General features: G+C 48.1%; 1 protein-coding gene and 1 long non-coding RNA gene across 3 annotated transcripts in view; one reads left to right on the top strand and one right to left on the bottom strand.

The window, feature by feature from the left end:
* Nucleotides 1-2105: 2105 nt before the first annotated feature.
* Nucleotides 2106-14348, bottom strand: LOC142908014 (uncharacterized). The gene is made up of 5 exons (XR_012931553.1): nucleotides 13807-14348; nucleotides 12487-12589; nucleotides 9379-9554; nucleotides 7162-7248; nucleotides 2106-2944 (listed from the first exon to the last, which is right to left on the bottom strand). It is a non-coding gene; the product is annotated as an uncharacterized LOC142908014 (long non-coding RNA).
* The window catches only part of LOC116957957 (E3 ubiquitin/ISG15 ligase TRIM25-like), a 509595-nt gene continuing 495212 nt past the window's right edge, over nucleotides 11571-25953 (top strand). Inside the window, exons 1-6 of one of the 2 annotated variants that reach the window (XM_076058146.1) lie at nucleotides 11595-12636; nucleotides 13336-13431; nucleotides 14493-14726; nucleotides 16101-16123; nucleotides 16398-16513; nucleotides 17301-18300. In XM_076058146.1, coding sequence (XP_075914261.1) covers nucleotides 12079-12636; nucleotides 13336-13431; nucleotides 14493-14726; nucleotides 16101-16123; nucleotides 16398-16513; nucleotides 17301-17857 — 1584 coding nt within the window. In that variant the 5' untranslated portion in view covers nucleotides 11595-12078 and the 3' untranslated portion in view covers nucleotides 17858-18300. Of the gene's footprint in view, nucleotides 12637-13335; nucleotides 13432-14492; nucleotides 14727-16100; nucleotides 16124-16397; nucleotides 16514-17300; nucleotides 18301-25953 lie in introns of those variants that run through there. The other variant, XM_076058147.1, reaches the window with a different exon arrangement.

Here is a 25953-nt window from a genome sequence, read left to right as displayed (position 1 = left end):
GGCCGGCCTTTAAAGCTCTATGCCCCCTTTTTGGGGGGGCCACCATGTAATCCAGTCTGGGGGGCTCAGCCAATTCCTGGTCTGGGGAAACCGTGGAACGTCCCTGCTAATGGGGTCCTCGGGTGAAAACCCATCGCACCAGGTGATCCCTCCTAGAATGTTTAGTGGGGCGTGCGTGCGTTCGTGGGGGGGTGGGGGGGGGTGCGAGGAGCGGGTAGCGCCGGCCAAGCTGCTCCGCTGCGGTGGCACCACATCTCCCCTCTCTCCCTCCCCTCCCTGCTCCATGTGGCGCCATCTGGCCACCTCTCAGCGCCTATCGTGACCCTCGCCTTCAAAAGGCTTCGTGTCAAGCTGGGCTCCATTGCGCGGTGTTCATGAAGATGGTCGTGAAGCGTGCTCAGTAATTGTGTTCCATTGCCATTGCTACGCTTACTGAGTGTCTCATACCCGCCTTCCTCCCCCTCCTCCTCTCCCCCTCCACCCCCATTCCTCCCCCTCCTCCCCCTTTTCCTTCCCCTCATATTTCATGATCTTCAGAAGTTTAGCAAGCGATTATTTTTTTTCTGTTCACGATACCGACAGCCAACTAGAGAGTGACAATATAATGAGAAGTATCTTGGTTCACAAGACACTGACACGAGGCTCAGGGCATCATTCCACATCAAAGCGCCACGGTGGCTCGGAGATGTTAACTACCTCGCCTGGTGTACATGAAGTCGTGGGTTCGATCCCAACACTGATGCCTGCTGTATATTTGATGTTTCCGTGTCTCTCTCTCGCCATGTTTACGTGGATTTTTCTGATTTTACTTCCACGTTTAGAATTATGAGTATTTGGCTGCCATAAATGTATACGAGACAAGCCACTTCACTGAGCTGTCATCACGTGTGGCGAGGTCGCTTCTGTGAGTAGAACTATAAAAGAGCTGCATAGCTCAGTGGGCCTTGCCTGGCAAATCGCCCGATGCAGCTGATTGTTGTTGTAGTGACTCTCTCGAATGTGCTTTAGGGCTCTGCCCCTTGTTTATCAGCGCGATGTCTGTGACGTTCCCTCCACGTGCTGGGATCATCGTCAAGATTTGAAGCTTCTTCAGTTGAAAGTGGAAATGTGAGGAGCATTGACAGCTTTCATTCTTCGTTACGGTGGAGCTGAGATTCCAATCACAATTGTTTAGATATTTAATGAGCTTAAGGATTCTTCTCGAGCCATGGGCAAGCTTTTAAATATTTGTTCAAGTAAGAGACATTGACTGGACACGAATGGACTTTTATTCGTCCTCTTCAATCGATCTTCAGTCTGCGTGGCAATATCGACCTCACTAAAGTGGGCATCGGTGCGCATCACAGCAGCACGGGAACGGTGCCGGGGCCACAGAGCAACAGGAATGGAACAAAAGAAACCCGTCACGACCTCAGCCAGTCAATTTGCAACTGCGCACAACGAATAGCAGAAGAACATTAAGTAGCAAATTATATGAATAATAAGTAAAGAAAATAAATAAGTAAATTGCTATTTAAATTAATAATAAGAATGAACAGTACAATTATTGTAAACAAAATTTGTGAGTTACGTGAATTGGCGCATTTAAAACATATATATAAAAATATTTTCATAACGTTCATTATTTATTAATAATAGGTTAAGAATCAAAATAAATACGTTTTAAATACGTAATAATTAAAATAAAATAATATTAGAGAATAATATAAGAAATATTTAATAATTTATATAGAATGAAACATGTATGAATAATACATGACTACTCTTTGGGTCTTTCTGTATGCAGTCACGAAAGCTTTAAATTAAGATTGAATACATGAATAGTAAAAGAAACAACAAGATAAATAAATAATAAAACACCGATCTCCCCCCCTTGTGAAATGGTGGATGTTAGGGGCAGGCGAGTGTGAGTAGCTGCGTCTTGTACAGAGCACGGAGTAGAGAGACACTCGGCGCGTTGTGGACGTCCTGTGGACAGGGCGTGCTCGTGACGGCTCGTCCCTCCAGCGTCGTGTGAACAATCCCGCTGCGGTTTGGATGAACGTATTCACTCGCACGAACGCCACCCACCCATTGCACATCACATAAAGTACGGGTAAAATCACTGCTGTTGAGAATATACTTTATTTAAATCAAAGAACCCACGCGTGACAGAACCCTCCGAGTATAGGCACAAGAGCTACAACATCAAAGTGAAGGAGTGTACGCACGTCAATGAGAATAGACGTGAGGGGTCGTGAGTGACAATGATGCCAAGGGGAATCCCCGCCGCTGATCACGCGGCGGGGATTCCCCTCGGCGTATCCCTGGCGGCTGTGGACGACTCCGTGGGGAGGGGGAGCGGTGGCCACAGCGGTGAGCGCTGCGCTGGGCCTCGAACCCAGCGACCCGAGTTCGATTACCGCTCGGGGCCAAACACCGGTGACGATCATCGATAAGGAACTAAGCCATTCCTCGTTCGACTCAACCTCAAATGAGTATCTGGTTCGTTGTGTAAACACAGCCACAGGGGAGACACAGGCGGTCGGGCGTGGAGCTATCGTCACAAACACCATCTCGTACAACTTCCTGCATTAATAGGTGCATGCTAACAGTGTTGGCCCCACAAGTCTATGCAGGCTCTACATGGATCTCAGTGTTTGTATATCTCTGAATTTTTTAAGATGCCTTTGAATTGTTAACTTACTTTGGTCGGTGTCCTGGATTTTGCTTATTGCTGTGTTTTTACTTTCTGCGTGTCTGATTGCGTTCCATAGAGAGATATAATTATGTAATTATATTTATAACCCCATAAAATGGAAATACTTCAAGCGCGGCTTTCTGGGTTGGGCTGCGTGCTGAGCCATGCTCCCCTCTCGAGCGTCCGCATGGCGCTGCCGCAGGCATCTTCAGGGGCGCGCCACTCGCAGCTCGAGCGGTGAAGCCGTGCTTGGACGACTGGTGGCTGAAAGGAGACGGACAATGGACAAGTTCACACGCACACACATTCGTCTGTGATAAGTCTGTCAAACAAATAACAATTAACAAGGAGCACCAATGAACAATGCGGGCGGTGAAGTTGTGCGAGCGATGGACGATGTTAGACTTGGCCAGGCGTTGATCTCAGGTGGCGCGATTGGCCGTGCAATGCGTGAACCGCAGGTATGTAGGAGGTCCATCATGTACCTCCTACGTACATCATGCTCATTTTTATGTTAATTCCTTTGTCAAGGAGCTTTTGTTTACTCCCACACAGCTTTAAGGACGCGACCTGGGCTTGGCTGTTTTCACTCCAATGCTGTCCTCTGGACACTCCGGTCCCTTCACCTGATGAAGTCCACTTGTGTTTGTGGCCGAAACGTCGTGATGTTTTGTTGTTTTATTTTTTACCTACGTGATTTTACCGAATAGAACCAAAGAGTATGGATCCTTGCAGTCACGAAAGCTTCAAATCTAGAATTAATAACCTCTACGGGGAGGGCTTTCACCTATCTGTTAGAGCTTTCAACAGACAATGGGACAAGAAGTCACAGCTCATCGAGACGCTGACCTTCCTCAAAAGATGCCGCGACCACAAGGTAATACCCATCGCTTTCACACTCACTTCTGCTGCTGTATCTTCGCCGAATTCTAAACAGATTCTGTTTAAGGCCAGCCTATCTTTAATCTCAGAGAGGATAAGGCTACTCCGATTTGAACTCGATACTTTCGAAAGGACTTTCCTACAAGCTCATTTAATGTTAACACAAAAATGTCACCTTCTGATTGGATCCACGTAGACAGCATGACTGCTTCTTTTGCTGATTCACTGTCAGTCAAATGCAAAGCTAACCTGATTTATAAATTCCACCACCTATCAAAGAAGAACCCAGTTCCACTTTTAACAAAACTAGACGTTAACAAAATCATAATTAATCAGAGTAGCACCCCGATTTCGGACAATCTGAAAACAGTACTGGCTAGAGGGCTAAATTTTGCTGTCACCCCAAAACATATACCAGTAGATGATATCATCTCTCAGGTCGATGTAGCCCTCAAAGGTGTAGGACACATCCAAACAGACGTTGCAAGAGCTGAAATAGCCACTATTCTTAAGAATGCTAAGAAATCCATTAGCAACATCAGCAAAAATGAACGCTCTGAACTCACGAATTAAAAAAAAACAGAAATTATATTGTTATCGTCTCAGCCGACAAAGTCAACGCTACTGTAATTATGGATAAAGATTCAGACAACAACAAAATCCAGAACCTGCTCAACGATGGAAGGTACTCAAAAATTTAAAATGACCCTAATAATAGCTTAACGATAAAAAACAACAATATCATCACAAGTTCGACCTCCCTAATCGAACCAACTAAACGTCCCTCCCTAAAACCTTCTGCAAGACCGCCTAGATTCTATGGTCTTCCCAAGATTCATAAAGAAGGCACCCCACTACGACCCATCGTATCCACGATCAACTCCCCTACCTACAGGCTATCCCGTTTTCTGTAAGATGCCTTGCTGCCTTTCACTGGCAAGACCACCTCAGCAGTACTTAACTCAGCCCAATTGGTCTCTATGGTCAAAGACGTACTGTCCCCTGACGATATCCTTGTCAGCTTCGATGTGGTCTCTCTGTTCACCAAGGTCCCAGTACCTGATACCATTGAAATAATTGAAAATTTGGTCCAACATGGACTAGACCCCGATACACCTGCACTGGTTAGGCACTGCCTCACCATTACCTACTTTACTTGGAATGGCACCTTCTACAAACAAAATTAGGGTACCCCATGGGTTCCCCCTTGTCACTTGTGATAGCCAATGTGTTCATGGAGAAATGTGAATCAGACGCCATCCAGACTTCCACCCTCAGACCTTCCCTGTGGAAGAGATATGTAGACGACACTTTCGTCATTTGGCCACACGGCCTCCCAGCTTTGAACCTTTTCCTAGATCACATCAATTCCAGACACCGCGCCATCAAATTCACCATGGAAATGGAGAAAGATGGCAAGCTGCCATTCTTGGATGTTCTGTTTGAGAGGAAACCTGATGGCTCATTGGGACATTCTGTCTACAGGAAACCCACCCACACAGATTCCTACTTGAAACCTGATTCCCACCACCACCCGACTCAAAATAATTCTCTCATCAAAACGTTATACCACAGGGCTCATTGCATTTCGGACCAACACCACCTGACCAGTGAATTAAAACATGTACATCTGGCCCTCAAGAGGAACGGATACTCCGACCGTACCATCCGCCAAGCTGTTTCTCCCTCCATACAGAAACAACCACTTGATACTCCGATCAAAACCATCACACTACTATATATAGTAGGCGTTACTAAAAAGATCTACAAAATTCTAAACAAACACAATATCCTGGTCCGGTTCAATACCGTTCACAACATCCGTGACCTGATCCCATCCGTGAAGGATGCCATTTCTGACTTACAGTAACCCGGTGTTTACAAATTGAGCTGCACCTGTGGTGACTGCTATATCGGGGAGACGAAACGACATGTCTCTGTCCGAATTCGCGAGCACAAATCAGATTTGAAACACGGCAGAACAAATTCTTCTGCCGTAGCTGATCACTGTTACAACGCAGTGGGTGATCACGATATAGTTTTCTCCGATACCAAGGTTCTCTGCAACCCCACGGGTTTTTTTTTATCAGAGATTTGTCCACGAGGCAATTCAGATTTACAAACAAAGACACAATTTCAACCGAGAGGATGGTTTCAAATTAAGCAATCATTGGAAAGAGGTTCTAAATCAAACCAAACATTAAACTAATTTTCAATAGTACAGTATATATTTTTTCAAGTAGTGGTATCACAAACTTTCACAGCTGCTTATTTCCCTTCAAACCAACATTATGTAAACTCCCCCCCCTACCCCCCGCGCTGGTCCATCATGTACCTCCGACGGTCCATCATGTACTTCCCACGTACATCATGCTAATTTTTATGCTAATTCCTTTGTCGAGGCGCTTTTGTTTACTCCCACACAGCTTAAAGGACGCAACCTGGGCTTGGCTGTTTTCACTCCAACGCTGTCCTCTGGACAGTCCGGTCGCTTCACCTGATGAAGGCCACTTGTGTTGTTGCCTAAACGTAGTGATTTTTTGTTTTATTTTTTACCTACGTGACTTTACCGAATAGAACCAAAGAGTAACAAGCAAAATAAAATGAATTAATAAACACTGGTCTCTTCCCCCCCCCCACCCCCTTGTGAAATGGTGGATGTTAAGGACAGGCGAGTGTGAGTAGCTGCGTCTTGTACAGATCACGGAGTTGAGAGACACTCGGCGCGTTGTGGACGTCCTGTGGGCATGGCGTGCTCGAGACGGCTCGTCCCGCCAGCGTCGTGTTAACAATCCCTCTGCGGTTTGGATGAACTTATTCACTCGCACGAACGCCACCCACCCATTGCACATCACAAAAAGTACGGGGGAAATCACTGCTGTTGAGAATATATTTTTTATTAAAAAAGACCACGCGTGGCAGAACCCTCCAAGTCTAGGCACACGAGCTACAACATCAAAGTGAAGGAATGTGCGCACGTCAATGAGAATGGACGTGAGGGGTCGTGAGTCGCAACGCTGCTAAGGGGAATCCCCGCCGCTGATCACGCTGTGGGGATTCCCCTCAGCGTGTCCCTGGCGCCTGTGGACCACTCCCTGTGGGGGGAGCGGTGCCCTCAGTGGTGAGAGCTGCGCTGGGCTACGAACCCAGCGACCAGAGGTAGATTCCCGCTCGTGGCCAAACACCGGTTACGATCATCTGAACCGGTACTGGGCCTTCCCTGGGTCGACTCAAACTCAACTGAGAATCTGTTGCGTTGCGTAAACACAGCCAATGGGAGACAAAGGCGGTCGGGGATGCAGCTATCGTATCGTACAACTTCCTGCGTTAATAAGTGCACGCTAACAGTACTGGCCCCACAAGTCTATGCAGGCCCTATATGGATCTCTGCGTGTGTATTTCTCTCAATGTTTTTAGATGACTTTGAATTGTCAAATTACTGTATCTGGTGTCCTGGATTGTGCTTATTGTTGTGATTTTACTTTCTGCGCTGTCTGATTGTGTTCGAGAAATATATAATTATATATTTATAGCCCCATCAAATGTAAATACTTCAATTGGGGCCTTCTGGGTCGGGCTGCGTGCTGAGCAATGTTCACCTCTCGGGTGTCCGCAAGGCGCTGCCGTAGGCATCTTCAGCGCCACTCGTAGCTCGACCAGTGAAGCCGCGTTTGGACGGCACGTGGCTGTGAGGAGACAAATAATGGACGCGTTAAACACGTGTAGTTAGTCAAACTGAGTCGCAGACGTTGTCATTAGGAGCATCATATTTATTACTAGTTAAACACAACATATATCTAGGGTGGTGACCACCCGGCTAACCACACTATGGCGAAATCACTTCTACTGATACGTGATCCTGGTCCGGACCAGAAGCTGGGTCCCGGACCGCGTGAATGACAGGGGCCCCCTTTTATCTCTCTGGACTGGGTCCGGCTCTGCCCCTGGCCCCGCCTACCTTCGCGATCTTTCTCGCCCTTACCCGAAGGCTCTCTTTCAGACCATGTGACCACCCTCTGGCCCCTCCACCTGGGGCCCCCCTGCGGTATCATCTGGTCACGTGTCCCCAGGTCAGCCAGAGTATCAACACCCCAGGTAACCCTGGCTGAGCTGACACTCTCTTGCTCCCTCTAGCGGGAGCCCGCACCGCACGATGCGCGTGGTGCTACCACGCTAACCAGCGCTTCCCCCAATCCCCACTAGGGTTGGTACTGCACCCATATCTGGGGTGTGCACGATGACAATGCATTACCCGCCGTGGCCTTGCAGTCCCAGTCTGTGATCAGACTGTAAACATTACAAGAGCATAAATTAACTCTGTTGGTTGGGTGAAGTCGGGTCAAGGATGTATTGCGATGTCAATCCGCCCCAGGTTGTGGAGGTAACTTGAACATACTTCACCACGCTGGCCACTGCAGGTTTGGTGAAAGGCGGCATGATGATTGATGTAGAAGCATATTGCAGTACAGTACAACAACATGCGGTTGTGAGAGCGGTCTCCGCTGCCCAACGACGTGGCCAGCGTAGCGGCCGCAGAGCCACCTCATGCATTCGTAGAGGAGGCATTGCGAGCGGCTTCACGGATGCTGCCATGTCGACCTAGCCCTTCTCCCGCAAGAGCTCAAGCCTCGTGGTGGTTGGTGGTGGTAGAAAGTCAAGAAGACAAAATAACCTCCTCACCTTCAAAGCGCTACATCGCGAGCGTTGTGCAGTGCCAGTGAAGGCGACACTGCCATGTGTTTTTAATATGCACTGGGTGACCCACCGCCAACGCTTATTCTCTAGCAATTGAATCATTCGACTGATTATTATTTTTAGACGCGATTTAGAGGAGATATTTACTGCCTCGCCCGATGTTGGGGCAAGTGCTGTTGGCGAACTCCTGTGAAGGTCGGGGCGGCGCACGGTGGGGTGGGTGGCCGGCAACCGCGCCCGGCCGCCTTTGTCTCCCTTAGTGGCGATGTTTACTCATCATAGCACCAGGTGTGTATTTGATGCTGAGTCAACCTGGGGGGGGGGGAGGTGCAGGGCTGTTTTTGCACACATTCGTGTATGTGTGTAGACCTGTATACTGTATGTGTCTTCATGTGCGTGTCTGGAAGCAGTCGGTCAACCCGCGGCACCTGGGGTGACCTCCTGCCAGCGGGCGTTCGACACTTCATGTGGCCTCAACGTGCACCTAGCTTAGCACAGACGCTGTGGTGACGTCACCGCCCCTTAGTGGCGAATGGCGGTTGTTGTGTTTGTAAGCACTGGGGGAGACAAGGGCGGCCGGGCGTGGTGCTGGCCACCCACCCCCTCACGCGCCCCGCCGGTCTTCGTAGGTGCTCGCCAACAGCGAGTCTGCGAAGGCTATATGGGGGATCTTTGTCTTTGTGTGGGTGAGTGTGGGGAGCGGTGGTGCAGCGGTTAGCGCTACGCTGCGCTACGAACCCGGCGACCCGGGTTCGATTCCCGCTCACGGCCAACACCAGTGACGATTTTCTGAACCGGTCCTTGGCCTCCCCTGATTCGACTCAACCTGAAATGAGTACCTGGTGCGGTGTGTGGACGTCGCCACTGGGGAGACAGGGGCGGCCGGGCATGGTGCTGGCCGCCCACCCCATCGTGTGCCGTGCCGGCCTTCGTGGGTGATCGCTTGCAGCACTTGCCCCAACGGTCTGTTAGGGCTACACGGGGGATCTTTGTCTTTGTGAGTGTGTAAGGTGTGTGCGAGTGAGCACCAGACCAGGTGTTCAGACCCCCCCCCCCTCTCACCTCCGCCTCAACCCCTCACCCCCCTCACTCCCCTTCACCCCCCCCCTCACCTGTCTCACCTCGGATGCCTCCGCACACGGGAGACGGGGATCCCCCGTGTAGCCCTTGACAGCCTCTTGGGGCAAGGTGCTGCTGAATCTCCGCAGGCCGGCGCGGCACACCAGGGGCTTGGATGGCCAGAACCACACTGCTCCGCCTTTGTCTCTCCACTCAGGCGCCAGCTGCTCAAGTCGACCTGGGGTCGGTGCACGCATTCGCCACTGATGTTGGCCGTGAGCGGGGAACGTAGCGCCACCGCTCCCCATTCAAACAACGACGCAGACGGAGACCCCCCCAACCCCACCCCACCCCAGAGGCTCAATGACGCTGATGATGTTGATGATAATGCTAATACAGCCGATGGTAATGTCAATGCCGCTGATGACACTGCAACAACTGATGATGGCAATGTCAATGCCGCTGCTAATGAAGATGGCCATGTTATTGTTTATTGTAGTACGGAGTTAGACTGATGGCCTTAATCTTAGTTGTCTTGTGGTTGTTGTTGTTGTTTGACATCCCACTGGGATTTTTGCACACAGCGTTGATATACGGTGCTTTTTTCAGGAATATTTTGATGTTTTTTTTTTCCTGGATTTTCTGTGTGCACAGTCACATAGTCACTTTAAGATGTTTTCTTGTTCATGTTTTTGTTTTTTTGTTGTTGCGGTTGCACCCGATTCAAGAGCCGAATGGCTCACAGGGTTATACCAAAACAAATGGAGCAATGAAATGTACAGGACGTCGTTGGCTCGATCCCGACCCTGACTCCTGCTCTCTATTTAGAGTTTGCATCTCTCTCTCTCGCCCTGGTCACGTAGATTTTTCTCTGGGTCCTCTGGGTTTCACCTCCACATTTAGAATCAACATCACACGTTTAGAGTATTTGGCTGCTGCTAAAAAAATGTCCACGCAATATGCCACTTCGCTGAGCTATCATTTGTGATGGCCAGGTCGCTTTTGAAAAATATGTGTATAGCTCAGTGGGCCTTACCTGGCAAATTACAACATAGTTTCGTTTATGTTAACTTCTTGAACATCTGCAGTGCACATTGTTTAAAGCTGAGCTAAATGTTGCACTCTAAGACTATCAGACAAATCACACGACAAGCTTCAGGAGCTGTTCGAGGACAACGCAAAATTAATAAATATTGCGTCGAAGTTGATTGAGACACTACAAACGCACCCATTATCCATTCAAATGGCGTGACATTTCACGAAGTCTCTGTGACCTTTTTTGAGATGCCCATAAATTGGCAGACTCTTTTTGGTATACTAGCTTGTGCCTCTTGGCTGTGTTTTTACTATCTGTGCTGTGTGACTGCGTTCGAGAGAGATATACAGTGATAGTTATTTATTGACCCATTATCTGTCAATATTTCTTGTAGAGCGTTCACAAGGTGCTGCCACAGGCATCTTCAGACACGCCACTCGCAGCTCAACCAATAAAGCCGCCCTTGGACGACACGAGGCTGTAAAAAATGTACGCGTTAACATGCACACGTATTCGTCTGTGATCATACTGTAAAAATAACAAAAGCCTAAATTAACAAAGTGGGCGGGGAAGTTAGGCGAGTGATTAACAATTTTGAACGTGGCCAGATATTGATCTCAGGTGTCCTGATTGGTAATGCCATGTGCAACCCCCTGCGCCACCACTCCACCCCTCAGGCTGCAATACTCATGCTGTAATCAAAGCAAACACATTTTGAATATCACAACACAGTCTAGTAACTTCAGAAGTTTAAGGTATATTCGCTCGAAGTTTTGTCACCCACCGGCCAAATGAAAACCCATCTGACCGGTTCAGCTTCACATTCTTACGCTCTGCAGGGAAACAAATCTCACACCAGAGCAGTCGTTTTTATCCATTTAGTATAGCCTGCACCCCTTTGGTTCTCAATCATAAAAAAATGTTAATAAGAACATTGCTTTGATTAAATAAATAGTTGTACTTACGTGCCCATGCTCAATTTGCATTTCGATAATTTATCTTCTAAAAAAATCTGGCCACGTATCACACCCCAAGAAAGGACATCTCGCACCTAGGTAGATCCTACCCAACAGTGGGTGATGGAGGAAAGTAGAGTGGGTGATAGATTCACACTGAAAACAAAAGGCTCAAGATTCCATGATGGGTCACGGGAGTCTACAGACAAATTCTGTCTCGGATGCCACAATGACATCCAAGCAACTCTTCGCATTGGGGTACTTACCCAGAGTTGGAATTACAGGAAATGATGACATATCTACAACTATACCAATGTTTTTATTTTACCAGGTAAGGCTCACTGTGCTATGTGGCTCTTTGTCTATTACAAATGACAGCGCAATGAAGCGGATTATATGAAAATAGATTGTAGCCAAAAACTCTATGCACGTGATGTTGATTCTAAATGTGGAGGGAAACCCGGAGGACCCGCATATAAATTCACCGGACCATGGAAAGTGAGGGATGCAAACTCCAAATATTAAGACATCAGCGTCGGGATCAAACCAATGACATACTGTACGAATGAGCCACGGCATTAGGCGTGTTCACCTTAGGCTGAGCACCTTGGGGTGCGGTTCACATTCCACGCAATGTCCCATGATGTCAGTGATGACAATGAAAGTATTTGATTTTTTACTTCCTTGTTCACCACCGCTATAAGAGAGAGGTCTTGGTCCAGCATCTCTCTGAGCCACACAACGAGTGATCCCAGTGAAGCCCATGGGTCATGGCGAGCGCGACTGCCAGTGAAAGTGTGGATAGTGAGCTACGCTGCCCTGTCTGCCTGGGCACGTTCGACTGCCCCTCTACGCTGAGCTGCGGACACTCGTTCTGCCTCCGGTGCCTGGAGGCCGCCTGGGCGACGGCGAGCAGCTTCAGCTGCCCGCAGTGCCGAGCGACCTTCCCTGTGCGACCCCAGCTGAGGAGGAACGTGGCCCTCGCCAACCTCGTGAAGCAGCTCAGAGTTGGAGACGGGATGGCCAGGGCCATCGTGTGTGACATCTGCACTGACGGCCAGACCCCTGCAGTGAAGACCTGCCTGAGATGTGAGATGTCCTACTGTGCGACGCACTTGAGGCCTCATGTAGAGAATCCCAGGTTGAGAGACCACGCCGTGGTGGCTCCCATCACGAACCTGGAGGAGCGAAGATGCAAGGAGCACAGAAAGGAGCTGAAGTACTTCTGTGAACAGGATGGGATCCCGGTCTGCACAGGCTGCACCATCACTGGAGACCACTCTGGACACAGAGTCATCACAGTGGAGAAAGCGCAACAGACAAGACAGGTGAAGTGTCATGTTCTGTTGTAATCCACATTGTTACAGGAGGTTGAGGGATTCACATTAGTAGGTCGTGAATCCTCACTTCGACCAAGTGAGCTCCTGTTGAGACCAAACGTCCCTCTACGCCCAGGTAAAGGTGGCAGAGTGGCTCAGATGTCAGAACACTGAGATGGTAACGCTGTCATGCTCAGTTAGAATCTTGTCGGCCGCCCATGGTTTAAACCGGATATTCAAGTTTAGTGGGTTGATGGTCTACGCCCAGTCAACATTTAAGTGCATGTAAAATCATATTTTACATGAGAATTCAAATTGTAAGTTTGACTAAGTGAGAAACGTTACGATTCATATTAGGGCATGTGATAATCCGCTACACCCATCACTCGAAGAAGTTAAAACATTTTATAATGTACGTGATATTTGTCGATAATGTTGTCTAACAGGTTTTTGCATTGCTCCACGGTAGTTTCGATTTGATTCTTCATCTCAATACATGGCACAGACAGTGCAGTCGGGATACAATCGCGTAAAAAGTAAAAATATAAATGGAGACATATGCAGAAATATGTGTGTTGACATATGCAGAAATGTGTGTGTTGACCTTTCATAGCCAACCGTGCTAATCAGAGATGCGGGATGATGATATATCAGTGATACACCAATGGCGAGCACCACGTATTTATGTATTTATCTATCGCAATACAGGAGGAGCTCAGAGTCAAGAAGGAGGGGAGAGAGGAGAAGAGGAACACGGCGGCGTCACGGACACGGACACTCAGGGATGACTACCGGCGCGTGGAGGTTTGCCTATGAATCGTATTTCATTAAACTTCGCTCTTATCATTGACGAGCACTGCCCCATACGTTGGCACATTATATAACTTCGGTGAATTGAAAGCGGTGTGGATTTCAAGCGAATCGTTTGCTGTCTACTTTCAATTTACAAAGTCAACGACATCAAACTGTAAAAGAGCAAAGTGTGAGTTCGTAACTGTGTTTGCCTGTCCGCAATTTTTTAAAGCCCACTTTTTGAGCGTATAACCTTTCTGAAACTTTTATCTTCAATGAGAAAAAATGTGGGAAGCATTTCAACCGGTTTTGGATAGCCAGATTTGCAACACACGTTTACGACGTTAATAGAAGGACACCAGGGAATCACACAGAAACATAACTTACGGCATGACAGAAGTTTTGGTTTTGGGGGGGATAGAATCGATCCACGCTGGCTGATGCGTTGTCGACTTTTCCTGTCGATTCCTTCATTAATAAAACCACAATGCTTGCTATGGAAGGTTGTGATTCCTCGCTTCTGGCCCCAAAAAATCTGGAACACACCAACTTGCCCAGAGTGCAAGGGGGAGTGGATGTTAGTATTGCCTTCGAATCCAGCATTGTTTCTTTCAGCACATTTGAATTTAAAACAATAGAGCAATGTCACGTGTATATGTTATGTATATTCGCAGACCTTTGACACAATTTCCTGGGAATGTCCTCGGCAAGATAATTTGTTTCGGTTTAATTCACGTTTCTCTCCGATGCACCGTTTGGTAGATCCAGAGTGGGACGGACAGATAGACAGATGCGAATGATACCCAGAGAGATGTATTTCATTGTCCCCAGATGGACACTCAGCAACGTGTAGCTAAAGACAGAAGTATTTACTATACTACCCTTCCCTATGATATTATCCCCTTATATCCCATTCTTATTCTCCCTGTGCTTTAAATGTTCCCGAGCTCCCAATGCACACGTCGCTTACCTCCGTGTACATAATCGAGATATGGTGACAATCATTGCCTGTACGACGCCACATTGCATCATTACCTTACAAGTGACTCAACAACTCGGCACTCTCTGTGTAGGAGTATGTGCGTGGGACCAAGGAGCGGATCAAGCGAGAGTTTGAGCGCCGGAGGGAGCAGCTGAGGGTAGAGGAGAGGGAGGCGCTGGAGCACGTGGACGAGGAGGGCCGCTCCGTGCTGTCCCGCATCCAGGCGGACATCGCTCGCTACGAGAGCAGAGCACGCGGCCTGGAGCAGGAGATCAACCAGCTGCTCGCTGCCCTCGCCGTGCAGGACCCGCTCTCCTTCCTGCAGGTGACCCCAACTCCATTCACTCACTGTGGTGGCTAGGAGATGTTAACTACCTCGCCTGGTATGGAGGAGGTTGTGGGTTCGATACCAACCCTGACGTCGGCTATATATTTGGAGTCTACGTCTCTCTCTCTCTCTCTGTGATCGCATAGATTTTTCTCTCAGTCATCTGATTTTTTACTCCAAATTTATAATCATCATCATGCATTCATAGTATTTGGCTGCCATTATAAATGTCCACATAAGGCAGTTTGTTGTGCTATCTTTTGTGATAGCCAGCTCGCTACTGAAAAAGAGCAACGTAGCCTTACCTGGAACATACAAATTTAGTTTATTCAGAGTTCAAAACATAAGTTGTTGAACATTACTTAATCAAGAATAGGGGTTTTCCCATTTTTTGTTTTGCTGCATACTCTAGACCTGTAAAGAGTGATTTTGTCATTTGTTGGGGTCCGTGTCCAGTTAAACAAACCCTGTATTTGAAGAAAAAAATAATATTCGGCTTATAAGTAGAAAGGTAAAGCAAGTATCAATAAATGAATAGCCCTGGTTGAGCAGTGATACCTTGCAATAGGTATCTGTTTGGTGTTAAGAAAATCTTAACACGTCCTATTTTAATTGCCAGAAAGGATAAAGCCTCTTTCTATTTTTTTCATCATTTCGATAATAGAAGAATAGGGTTTTTCCTCTTTTTTCTGGCAACAAAACTGAAACGTTTTTACGAGGAATCATGTCTGTATTAACCACAATACAAGAGTGTGTTTTTTTCTTTGCATTTTGACCACAAGTATTGTGGTTAATGCAGACATGATTTCTCATAAGGTTTCAGTTTTGTTGCCAAAAAAAAGGGAAAAACCCTATTCTTATATTTTGGTACTGGCAAAGGAGGTCTAATGATGTAGATGATGTCTCATGAGGCCTCATTACTTTGATAGTGCATTATATTTGAGTTATACACTTTTTGGCGTCCTTTGGTCTAGCACCAATTGAGACGAGGCTCAAAAGAAAGCTGTCTCTGGTGTGGACCAAACAGTTTCAAGGACAATGCATATATTAGTGTGTTTTTTGTTGCATTTTGACCACAAGTATTGTGGTTAATGCAGACATTCCTCGTAAAAAAGTTTCAGTTTTGTTGCCAGAAAAAGTGGAAAAACCCCATTCTTATGTTTTGGTACTGGCAAAGGAGGTCTAATGATGACATTTCGAGATTGGCAAATAGGTCCCATAGATAACCCTGTTTTTAATCATTCTCTGTTTGCTGGTGTTTATTAATTCCTTGATGTCGCGCTCCACCTTCAATAGCAAGTGACTGTGTGGAGGTAGGGCATCTGTTTAGGATGTCAATGTTAATGTTAAATGCGGGTTTGTGTTTTTCAGGATCCCCTGCATGAAAGTCTCAGGTCAGTACCAACCCAGACTCAAACTCGAGCTCTGTCTGCCACCTGGTGGAAAAATCAGTGACCGGTCATAAAGGGATTCCTAATAAACCCAATTGTATGCAGTTGTCTCTCATATTGTCCGTGTATAGAGAGACATGGACCCTCATTAGACTGTGTGTCCCGTGCTGTGTGTGTAGAGAGACATTGATCCTAATTAGACTCTGTGTCTCATGCTGTGTGTAGAGGGACATGAACCTTCATCAGACTAGGTGTGTGCCCCATGCTGTGAGTGCAGGAAGAGCTCGGTATCCCAGGAGACTCAGGATGACCCAGCCCCTATCTCCACCGGCCTGAACCTCGCAAAAGTCATCCCAGTGGGAGACGTCCGAACGAATCTCCTGGCTGCTCTATGTAGGTATCTTTGTTTCACTCATAGCTGCAGCCCCATTCGCTACAAACACAAGATCAGCAACACGAGGTGGGCCTGTGTCGTGTATTAAAGCCAGGCGAGAGTACACAGGCACTTGTCATTTTGGGAGGGTGAGAGTTGAGGTGGATTCAGCGAGAAACGCTGTCACCGAGGTGATAACAATGAGAGCCTCAGTGTATCAAGAGGTGCATCACGAAGCGGGAAAAGTGTTCCCTGAGAGCAGAATGGTGACCGTCTCAGCCAGGGGTCGGTAGCCAAAATCACAAGAGACATTTTTTAGTTTGAATCCGGTATTAAAAAGACAACTCTATATTTCAAAAGTCGCCATAATGCATGAGGTGAACATGAGACGGTGGTGACCTTGATTAATACCATCGCTAAGCGGTCTTTTAAGGAGAGCCCCAGGTTGCCAATACCTGGTCTAGGTAGATCAATCGCCATGAATGTCAACACCGGTGACCGTAGGGCACACTACTATGCGTACACAAATACTAACCAAAATTAGTATGTGGACACAAATACCAATGGATATTAGTATGTGTACACAAATAGTAATGAACACGAGTATGTTCACACAAATACTAACACATCATATACACTTTGTTATGTATCAATGTAATATGTACTCCAGTATGACCACAACAACACAACTAACAACACAACACACAGCGTGTGTGTGTGTGTACACGCTATGGGCAATGCTCGTGCCACTACTGTGCACACGTCGCCGTGACCGCTGTGCGGGCATCGTTGCTGTCATCACCACAGATGGACGCTCACCGACTCTGGACACAAACTCAGCCCACAACCGCCTCCAGATTTCCTCGGATCTCAGGACGGTGACACTGAGCAGTGTCCCCAAGAATCGTCTCCATCACCCACACCGCTTTGATTACTGGCAACAAGCTCTGTGCTCTGAGAGCTTCTCATCAGGGCAGCACTACTGGGAGGTGGACGTGGGGAGTGCGGGACAGTGGTGTCGGATTGGAGTCGCGTACGGGACGATCCTACGGAGAGGGCGTGGTGATGAGTGCCGCCTGGGAGGGAGTGACGTGTCCTGGTGTCTACGGAAACGTGGCGACAGCTTCTCAGTGGTGCATTGTGGGGTAAAAACGTCACTGTCGGTGCTAGAGCCTCCGCGGAGAGTCGGGGTTCATCTGGACTGGGACGCGGGGCTGCTGTCGTTTTACAGCGCCGATTCCATGATACTCTTGTACTCGTTTCACCAAACATTCACTCAGCCCCTACATCCTGGGATGCTGGTGGGGTGGTGGGGTGATGATGGTGACTCAGTGAGGATTCTGGATCTGAGTTGTGCGTCCTGAGAGAGGTGAACGTGAACAGCGCTGAGAGCAGACGCCACGATGCACGGCGCTCGCCACCCTCGTCACCATCACGCGCAGTGCCACGCCCGTGGCTGGCCGGTGGCTGTCGGTGGCCGTCGGTGGCGAGGAGAAGCATGGCTCTCCATCATAAAGGGGGGTTAAGCATAAACAATCCTCACAATATTTCTAGGGGGTTATAAAATCAGTACCGCTCTGTGTGTGAAGCCAATGTGAATGTATTCACAGTGCCAGAGGAGTGTGAGAATAGTGTAGGGGTGCAGTGATTAGCAATGGTGAACTGGGATGTGTTCATAGACTGCTATAATTGATTATGGGAGACACACAACAATAATATGAATTTTAAAAGGTTTAAATCTACACGTATGACAATGACATTGTAATCCTTGCATTGTTGATTCGACAATAAAAATACAGAGCACAAATAATAATGTAGTTGTGTACAGCGTCATTCGTGCTCACTGCATCCCGCAACGCTGTTCATTAATTAAACACGAGGCCTAAATCTTCTACACAGCCACTGCCAAGCAAATTAAATCTACAAATTAATAAACAAATGAAGAGATGGCGCCAAACACAAAATGCGCCAAACAATGTCCCATCTGTTCAAGTTATCTGCTGTTGCAGCGTCATGGACCCGGTGATGTCACCACGCACGCTCCCCAAACGTGATGACGTCACCACGTCACCCCTCCCCTTTCCCCCCACCCCCCTACGCGCTCCCCCCACGCCCGCCCCTCACCACTGCACCATCTGTGAACATAAAGAGCTTCACAGCTTCCTCCTGCAACAGAACACAGATTCTGACATTCTGGATTCCCGCCACTGGGGGAGTCCCGCGTTGTGACGTCACCACGTCACCGCGTTCACGACAACAAAAAGAGAGGCCCTGAGGGGCACCCTGCAGCCTCGCTGTGACTTCATCACGTCACCGCGTTGGCGACAACAAAAACAGAGGCCCTAAGGGGCACACTGCAGCCTCGCTGTGACGTCACCACGTCACCGCGTTGGCGACAACAAAAACAGAGGCACTGAGGGGCACCCTGCAGCCTCGCTGTGACGTCACCACGTCACCGCGTTGGCGACAACAAAAACAGACAGAGGCACTGAGGGGCACCCTGCAGTCTCGCTGCTGTGACCCAGCACTGTGAGGGGGGGGGGGGGGGGGGGGCGGATCACGCTGAGACCCAGCACTGTGGGGGGGAGGGGGTTGGTGGATCACCACTGACGCTGCTGGGAACTCCCCGCCAGGGCGAGTCAACGAGGCGCCACGTGACCCTGGTGTGCGCCAGAAGGCGGTGGAGCAGCAACAACAAAAACCACCACCACAACCATCACCACCACTAATACAACCACCACAACCATCACCACCACCACAACAACCACCACAACCATCACCACGTGTGAACTTTACACAGTGACAGGGACTGGGAACTAAAAAGAAAAATCGGCCCCAGGCATTTTGTGAACACGCTGCACACAAATTTGGCCTATGGTCAACAAAACAGAATGTTTCAATAATGATATATACAGGGTGCTTCAATAATTTTATATACAGGGTGCTTAAAAAAGTGTGAACACTTCTGAGACTTTGCAAAGATGCCACCACAAATCTGCCTCCGGGCTCTGGAGACTACCTGGAGAAGATTCCAGGCAATGTGTTGACAATAATCACGAATTAACATTAAATATGTTATCTTTTTTATTTTACTCTGGTCACTCTGATCACATTTGATTTTCAATGTTCCCATACAAGACCAGCCCACCAGTGCCTCGCAATGGGAATCTACTCCCTCCCTCCCTCCAACCCTCCCCTCCCTCCCTCTCCTTCCCTCCCTCCACTCCCTCTCTCCCTCCGGGTTCTCCGTTCACCTCCCAGAATTTTTAATCCCCTAATCAAAAATTGCCCGACGCCACTTTCATTTGTAGAGGAGGAGCTCCTAGCTCGGCGTAATCGTTGGTGGCGCCGGCTCCTCATCACCTGGCTGCTGCCTATCCCGCTCCTTGTCTGTGGATCCTCCCTCCTGGCGCCTCAGAGGTCGTCCTCTCTGTATGAGAGCGAACGACTTTACGTGTGGTGTGCTACAAGTTGAAATCAGCTTTGTTTTTGTTATTATACTTCTCAACCCACGACTGTACTCCCGCACCTCCGGTTAGCACGGACGCTATGTACGGTGCATAAGAAGTTCAATACACGTATTTACATAGATATGTACACTGACTAAGGCCACCCTATGCCATGCGGGTTAAGGGAGTTATTTGACAGAACTTCGCCACGCTGGCAAGCGCGGGTTGTGAAGACGGCACGCGTAGACAGACGTTGGGAGCCTATCACAGTGCAGGGACTGCCACGGATGTCGTTACACTGCCCCCTACTGCCCACGACGTCGTGTCAGTGTCGCAACCGCAGGGAGCGTCACGGAGACGAAGGCGAGGAGCGTCAAGAATGGTGTCACGGACCTGCTCCATGTGGCACCATCTGGCCACCTCGCAGCCCCGAGCGTGACCCTCGCCTTCAAAAGGCTTCGTCACAAGCCGGGTTCCATTATCAATATGGTCGTGAAACATGCTCAGTGATTGCATTCCACTGCCATCACTACGCTTACAGAGTGTCTCCCCCCTCCTCATTCCCACTCCTCCCACTTTACCCCCTCCCCATCCTCCCCCATCTCCCCCTCCCCCCTTCATATGTTATGATCTTCAGAAGTTAATAAGCAAGTATTTTGTTTCTGTTCAGGATACCGACAGCCAACTAAAGAGTGACAATATAATGAGAAGTATCTTGGTTCGCAAGACACTGATACGAGGCTCAGAGCATCATTCCACATCAAAGCTCCATGGTGGCTAGGAGATGTTCACTGCCTCGTCTGGTGTACAGGAGGTCGTGGGTTCGATCCCGACCCTGACGACGCCTGCTGTATATTTGGAGTTTCTGTGTCTCTCCCTGTGGTCGCATGGATTTTTCCCCGGGTCCTCCGGTTTTACCTCCACATTTAGAATTGTGAGTATTTGGCTGCTCTAAATTTCTACGCGACAAGCCACTTCATTGAGCTGTCATTACGTGTGTCGAGTTCCCTTCTGTGAGTAGAACTATAAAAGAGCCGCATAGCTCAGTGGGCCTTGCCTGGCCAATCGCCCGATGCAACTGCTTGATGTTGTAGTTACCAGCGAGACGCCACGGAACTCAAATTGTCAACGTTGTAGTGGGTTCACTCTCCAACACACAACCGGTTAGTGTATATTCTTGTTTTTTTTGGTAAAGTCACGTAGAAGGGAAATAATGAAATAATAGATAATAATTTTTTCGTTTCTACGTGCCTTTACCGAAACAACCAAGTATATGAATCCCTGTAGTCACGAAAGCTTTAAATATAAATTTAACCGGTTAGTGCTGAAGTAGTCACGGATTGGCACGTGTTGTGCATTGTGACGTCACCACGCACGCTCCCATACAGTGACTGTGGCGCGCATCTCCATAGCAACCAGCCTATGTATTAATCAGCTGTTTGCATTTAAGGCGGTAAAAAAAGTTACATCGATCTTTTTGTATCACTCGATTACAGCACAGCCCAGACTAGTTGAGACAACGACAAAGATCCCCGTGTAGCCTTAACAGATTGTTGGGGCAAGTGCTGTTAGCGAGTAGCAGCACTTGTGAAGGCCGGCATTGTGACACACGAGGGGGTGGGTGGCTAGCACTACACCCGGCCGCCTTTGTCTCCCTAGTGGCGATGTTTACTACACACCACACCAGGTACACATTTGAGGTCGAGTCGACCTAGGGGGGTGCAGGACCTGTTGTTCAGATCATTCGTCGCCGGCGTTGGCGGCCGTGAGCGGGAAATCCAACTCGGTTGGCCCGGTTTCGTAGCGCGCCGCTAACCGCTGCGCCACCGCTCCCCATGCCGGGTGGCAGCGCAGCCCCGAGCGGCAGAGACGCGGACACCGTGGGGCTCCCATCACGAGGAGACCCCACGTGGAGACGTCTCAACGTGAACTCGCGCTGCTGACGTCGCTCCTTCACACCGTTGCCGTGGTCCTGGATGCCTCTAACACGACGCGTTCCGTTGAGTGTGTGAGCGGCCTGGCTGAGCGGCAGCGATGGACCACACGGAGGGATCCGCTGAGCGGGTTGCAAGGAGGGGGGGGGTGGTTAGGGGTTTTGGGAGTGGTAGGGGTAGGGGTAGTTGGAGGGGTAGTGGGAGGGGTTGCGGAGTGGCCTGGGTAGTGGGAGGGGTCGTGGGAGGGGTCGGGGGAGGGTTAGTGGGATGGGGTGCTGCGGGGTGCTAGAAAAGGGTGCATGAGGTGGGGGGGGTTGTCTGGTTGGGGGGGAGGGGGCTTTGGGGTTGTCACGCGAGAGGAGGGACCCCTAGGGGGTGGGGGAGATGGGGATGTTGGGGGTCACGTGGGGTTCATTTGTTTTACTGCCGGCACTGGTCCAGAGTTGCGGACCGAGTCACGAATCGCGACCGATTCCCAGACGCCGTTTGGGTCCCTGTGGGGCCTGGAGCGGTGTTGGTGCGCGCCACGCGAGGGCGCTGCCACTCCACCGCAGGGATTCGCGGGGCGCGCTGAGTAATGAAAGTGCACGGGAGATTTCAAAAGAGGCTGTGGCCAAATCAACCCGGATTGTCGATTTTTCTTTTTCAGACCTCGGAAGCTACGCAAGGTTGATCCTGGACTGTGGCGTTGGGATTGGTGAGCGGTGTGCATGTCGGAGTGCGGTGTGCAGATTACGCATTGTGCCTCTCTCTGATGCGCTTTCAGGTTCTGCCCCTTGTTGATCAGCGCGATGTCTGTGACGTTCCCTCCACGTGCTGGGAGCATCGTCAAGATTTGAAGCTTCTTCAGTTGAAAGTGGAAATGTTAGGAGCATTGACAGCTTTCGTTGTTTGTTCGGGAGGAGCTCAGATACCAATCATAATTGGTCCAACACCAATGGAGACTAGGCTCTAAGAAAAGCTGTCTCGGGTGTGGACCAATCAAATTCAAGGACAGTGCATATTATTATCAGAGTTGTCTTTTTTGTTTGCATTTTGACTGCTTGTGTTGTGGTTATTGCAAACATGATGCCTTGAATGAAGGTGTCAGTTTTTGTGCCAGTTAAAAGTGTAAAACCTATTCCTTTATTTAATGAGCTTCAGGATACTTCTCGAGCTATGGGTTAAGTTTTACATAGTTGTTCAAGTAACGAGACATTGACTGGACACGAAGGGACTCGCATTTGTCCTCTTCAATCGATCTTCAGTCTGCGTGCCAACATCGCCCTCACTAAAGTGGGCATCGGTGCACATCACAGCCGCACGGGAACAGTACCGGGAAAACAGAGTATCAGAAATGGAACAAAAGAAACCCATCACAACCTCAGCAGGTCAATTTGCAACTGCGTACAACGAATAGCAGAAGAACATTAAGTAGCAAATAAAGTGAATAATAAGTAAAGACAAAGTATAAATAAATAAATTAATATCATTACATTCGTAATAATGAATAGTACAATTATTATAAATAAAATGTGTAAGTAACATGAATTGACGCATTTAAATGACATTTTTATTAAAAAAATCAGAACGTGAATTATTTATGAATATTACCTTAAAACAAAATGTATATTTAGTATTTATGTAATAATTTACGTAACATAATATTTAATATAAATCATATTGATTAAAATGCATCATGTGTGAATAATATATTAATATTCTTTGGGTTTTTCGATATGCAGTCACGAAAACTTTAAATCAATATTTAATACATGAATAGTAAACTAAACAACAAGCAAATTAAAATAATAATGAAACACCGGTCCCCCCTCCGCCCTGTTAAATGGTGGAGGTTAGGGGCAGGCGAGTGTGAGTAGCTGCGTCTTGTACAGAGCACGGAGTTGAGAGACACTCGGCGCGTTGTGGACGTTCTGTGGGCATGGCGTGCTCGAGACTGCTCGTCCCACCAGCGTCGGGTGAACAATCCCGGTGCAATTTCATTTCCATTTGAAGCTTTCGTGACTGCAACGACGTTGCAGCCACAACACAAGTGGCCGTCATCAGGTCAAGGGACGAGACTGCCAGTCTCGTCCCTGATGAAGGCCACTTGTGATGTGGCCGAAACGTCGTGAGAATTTTATTGTGTTATTTTATTAATGCATCATTTTATTCTCATTCTACGTGACTTTACCGAAAGAACCAAAGAAGATGAATCCCGGTGCGGTTTGGATGAACTTGTTCACTCGCACAAACGCCACCCACCCGTTGTACATCACATAAAGTACGGGGGAAATCACTGCTGTTGGGAATATATTTTATTTTTAAATCAAAGAAACCACGTGTGACAAAACCCTCTGAGTGTAGGTACACCGGTTACAAAACCAAAGTGAAGGAGTGTGCGTACGTCAAAGAGAATGGACGTGGGGGGTCATGAGTGGTAACACTGCCGATATGCTCACAGCGCAGCTGCTCGAGTGGAGGAGGAGAGGCGAGTTTGATGATGAACCCGAGTACCCAAATACATCTCACGCGATGGAGCAGGTGGAGCTGAGTCCACTTGCTGTACTGCCATCTACTGGCAAGCCAGGTTATGGTGACTTTAGTGCCCAGCGGTAAGAGACTGATCCACCTGGATTACAGGGGATCCCTCCATCCCCAATAGAATCCAGTGCTGGATTTCAGGCACGCATCAACACAGCTCGTGCTATGCAGGTACAGCACGGTTCGTTGTTGAAGGGCAAGAAGAGGGTGGTTAGAATATCCGTGGAAAAATTTATGAATGACAACAAATCAACCGAAGAAGAAATCCCTAACTTTACCGAAGTTGGGGATTTCTGCTATGGACGGAGCTATTCATCTACGAGCCACCCTTTTCAAGGCACTCAGTTACTCAGAATAAATAATTTATAGTGTCCACAGGCCGTGAACATCGTGGGGGTTGGTTGGTCATATTTCACCACGCCGGCCAGTACGGGTTTGTGGTAGACGTGGGATCTATAGACAGAGGTACATATTGCAGTACAACATTGGATTGTTCAGCTCTACCCTGTTCTACCCACATCAGTGTCCAGCCTAGCAACCAAAAGATAGCTGACTGATGGAGGCAAGGCACATACAGGGCCACACAGGAGGTTTAACTAACCCGCTTCATGTACAACATCTGGCGACTTTGCAGCCTCAGATATTTTTGAGTTTCACAAATATTCGTGATCCACCAAACCCCCCACCCCCCCTCAAAAGGCTTCCACTCAGGAGGGCTCTACTGAGTGATGCTGATCAAGGTGGTGGTGACGCCTCTTCAGTCTGTGCGCGTGTTCTACTGACGATGCGCTGCACTTTACGAATTGTAATCTTCATTGTTTATCAAAATAACTCAACACATTCGTAAATAACACCACCATTAAAATAAATGCGTCTATATACACAATACGCGACGATTATATCAATTTCCATTCTTCTTAAACCCATTATGAATATGCTCTCAAGAAGAGCCATTGCCTGAAACGTCAACAGTTACACGTTTATATTATCTGGCTATTGCTGACGAATGTGTTGAGAGTTTGTTATCTTTGATTGTGCACAACTACCAACGCAGTGTCATCAAATAATAATAATTTTCAATTTATAAGTTACGTAATAGGTTTGTTTTACTTTGAGGACTGACAGGCAGCTTACAGGTTAAAATACCTGCGACCTTTGGAGACCAACTAGAGGTGGAATTATTCAGCAAACACTGGCACAAGGCTCAGCAGCATTCCAAAATGTAGTGTCTTATCTCATGAACTGCAATAATGAAATAATGTACGCATGAGTTACTATCGCATTGTGCACTCTAAATAAATCAATTCTGAGTATCTCTGCAACAGTGGTCAAGAGTTATTGCATTGGTGGCAAGATGTTAACTACCTCGCCTGGTTTCCAGGAGGTCATGGGTGCAATTCTGACCCGAACACCTGCTGTATATTTCGAGTCATCACGTCTCTCTCCGCTGTCGCGTAGATTTTTCTCCGAGTCCTCCGATTTCCCCCTCCACATTTAGAATAAATTTGCATTCAGAGTATTTGGCTGCTGCTATAAATACTCACGTGACAAGCC

This window comes from Petromyzon marinus (assembly GCF_048934315.1).
Source record: "Petromyzon marinus isolate PM22_M1 ecotype Great Lakes invasive population chromosome 68 unlocalized genomic scaffold, UKy_Petmar_22M1.pri1.0 chr68_unloc.1, whole genome shotgun sequence".
NCBI classification, from domain to species: Eukaryota; Metazoa; Chordata; class Hyperoartia; order Petromyzontiformes; family Petromyzontidae; genus Petromyzon; species Petromyzon marinus.
The sequence above is the reverse complement of the archived record's forward strand: the minus strand, read 5'-3'. Positions and strand labels throughout refer to the sequence as shown.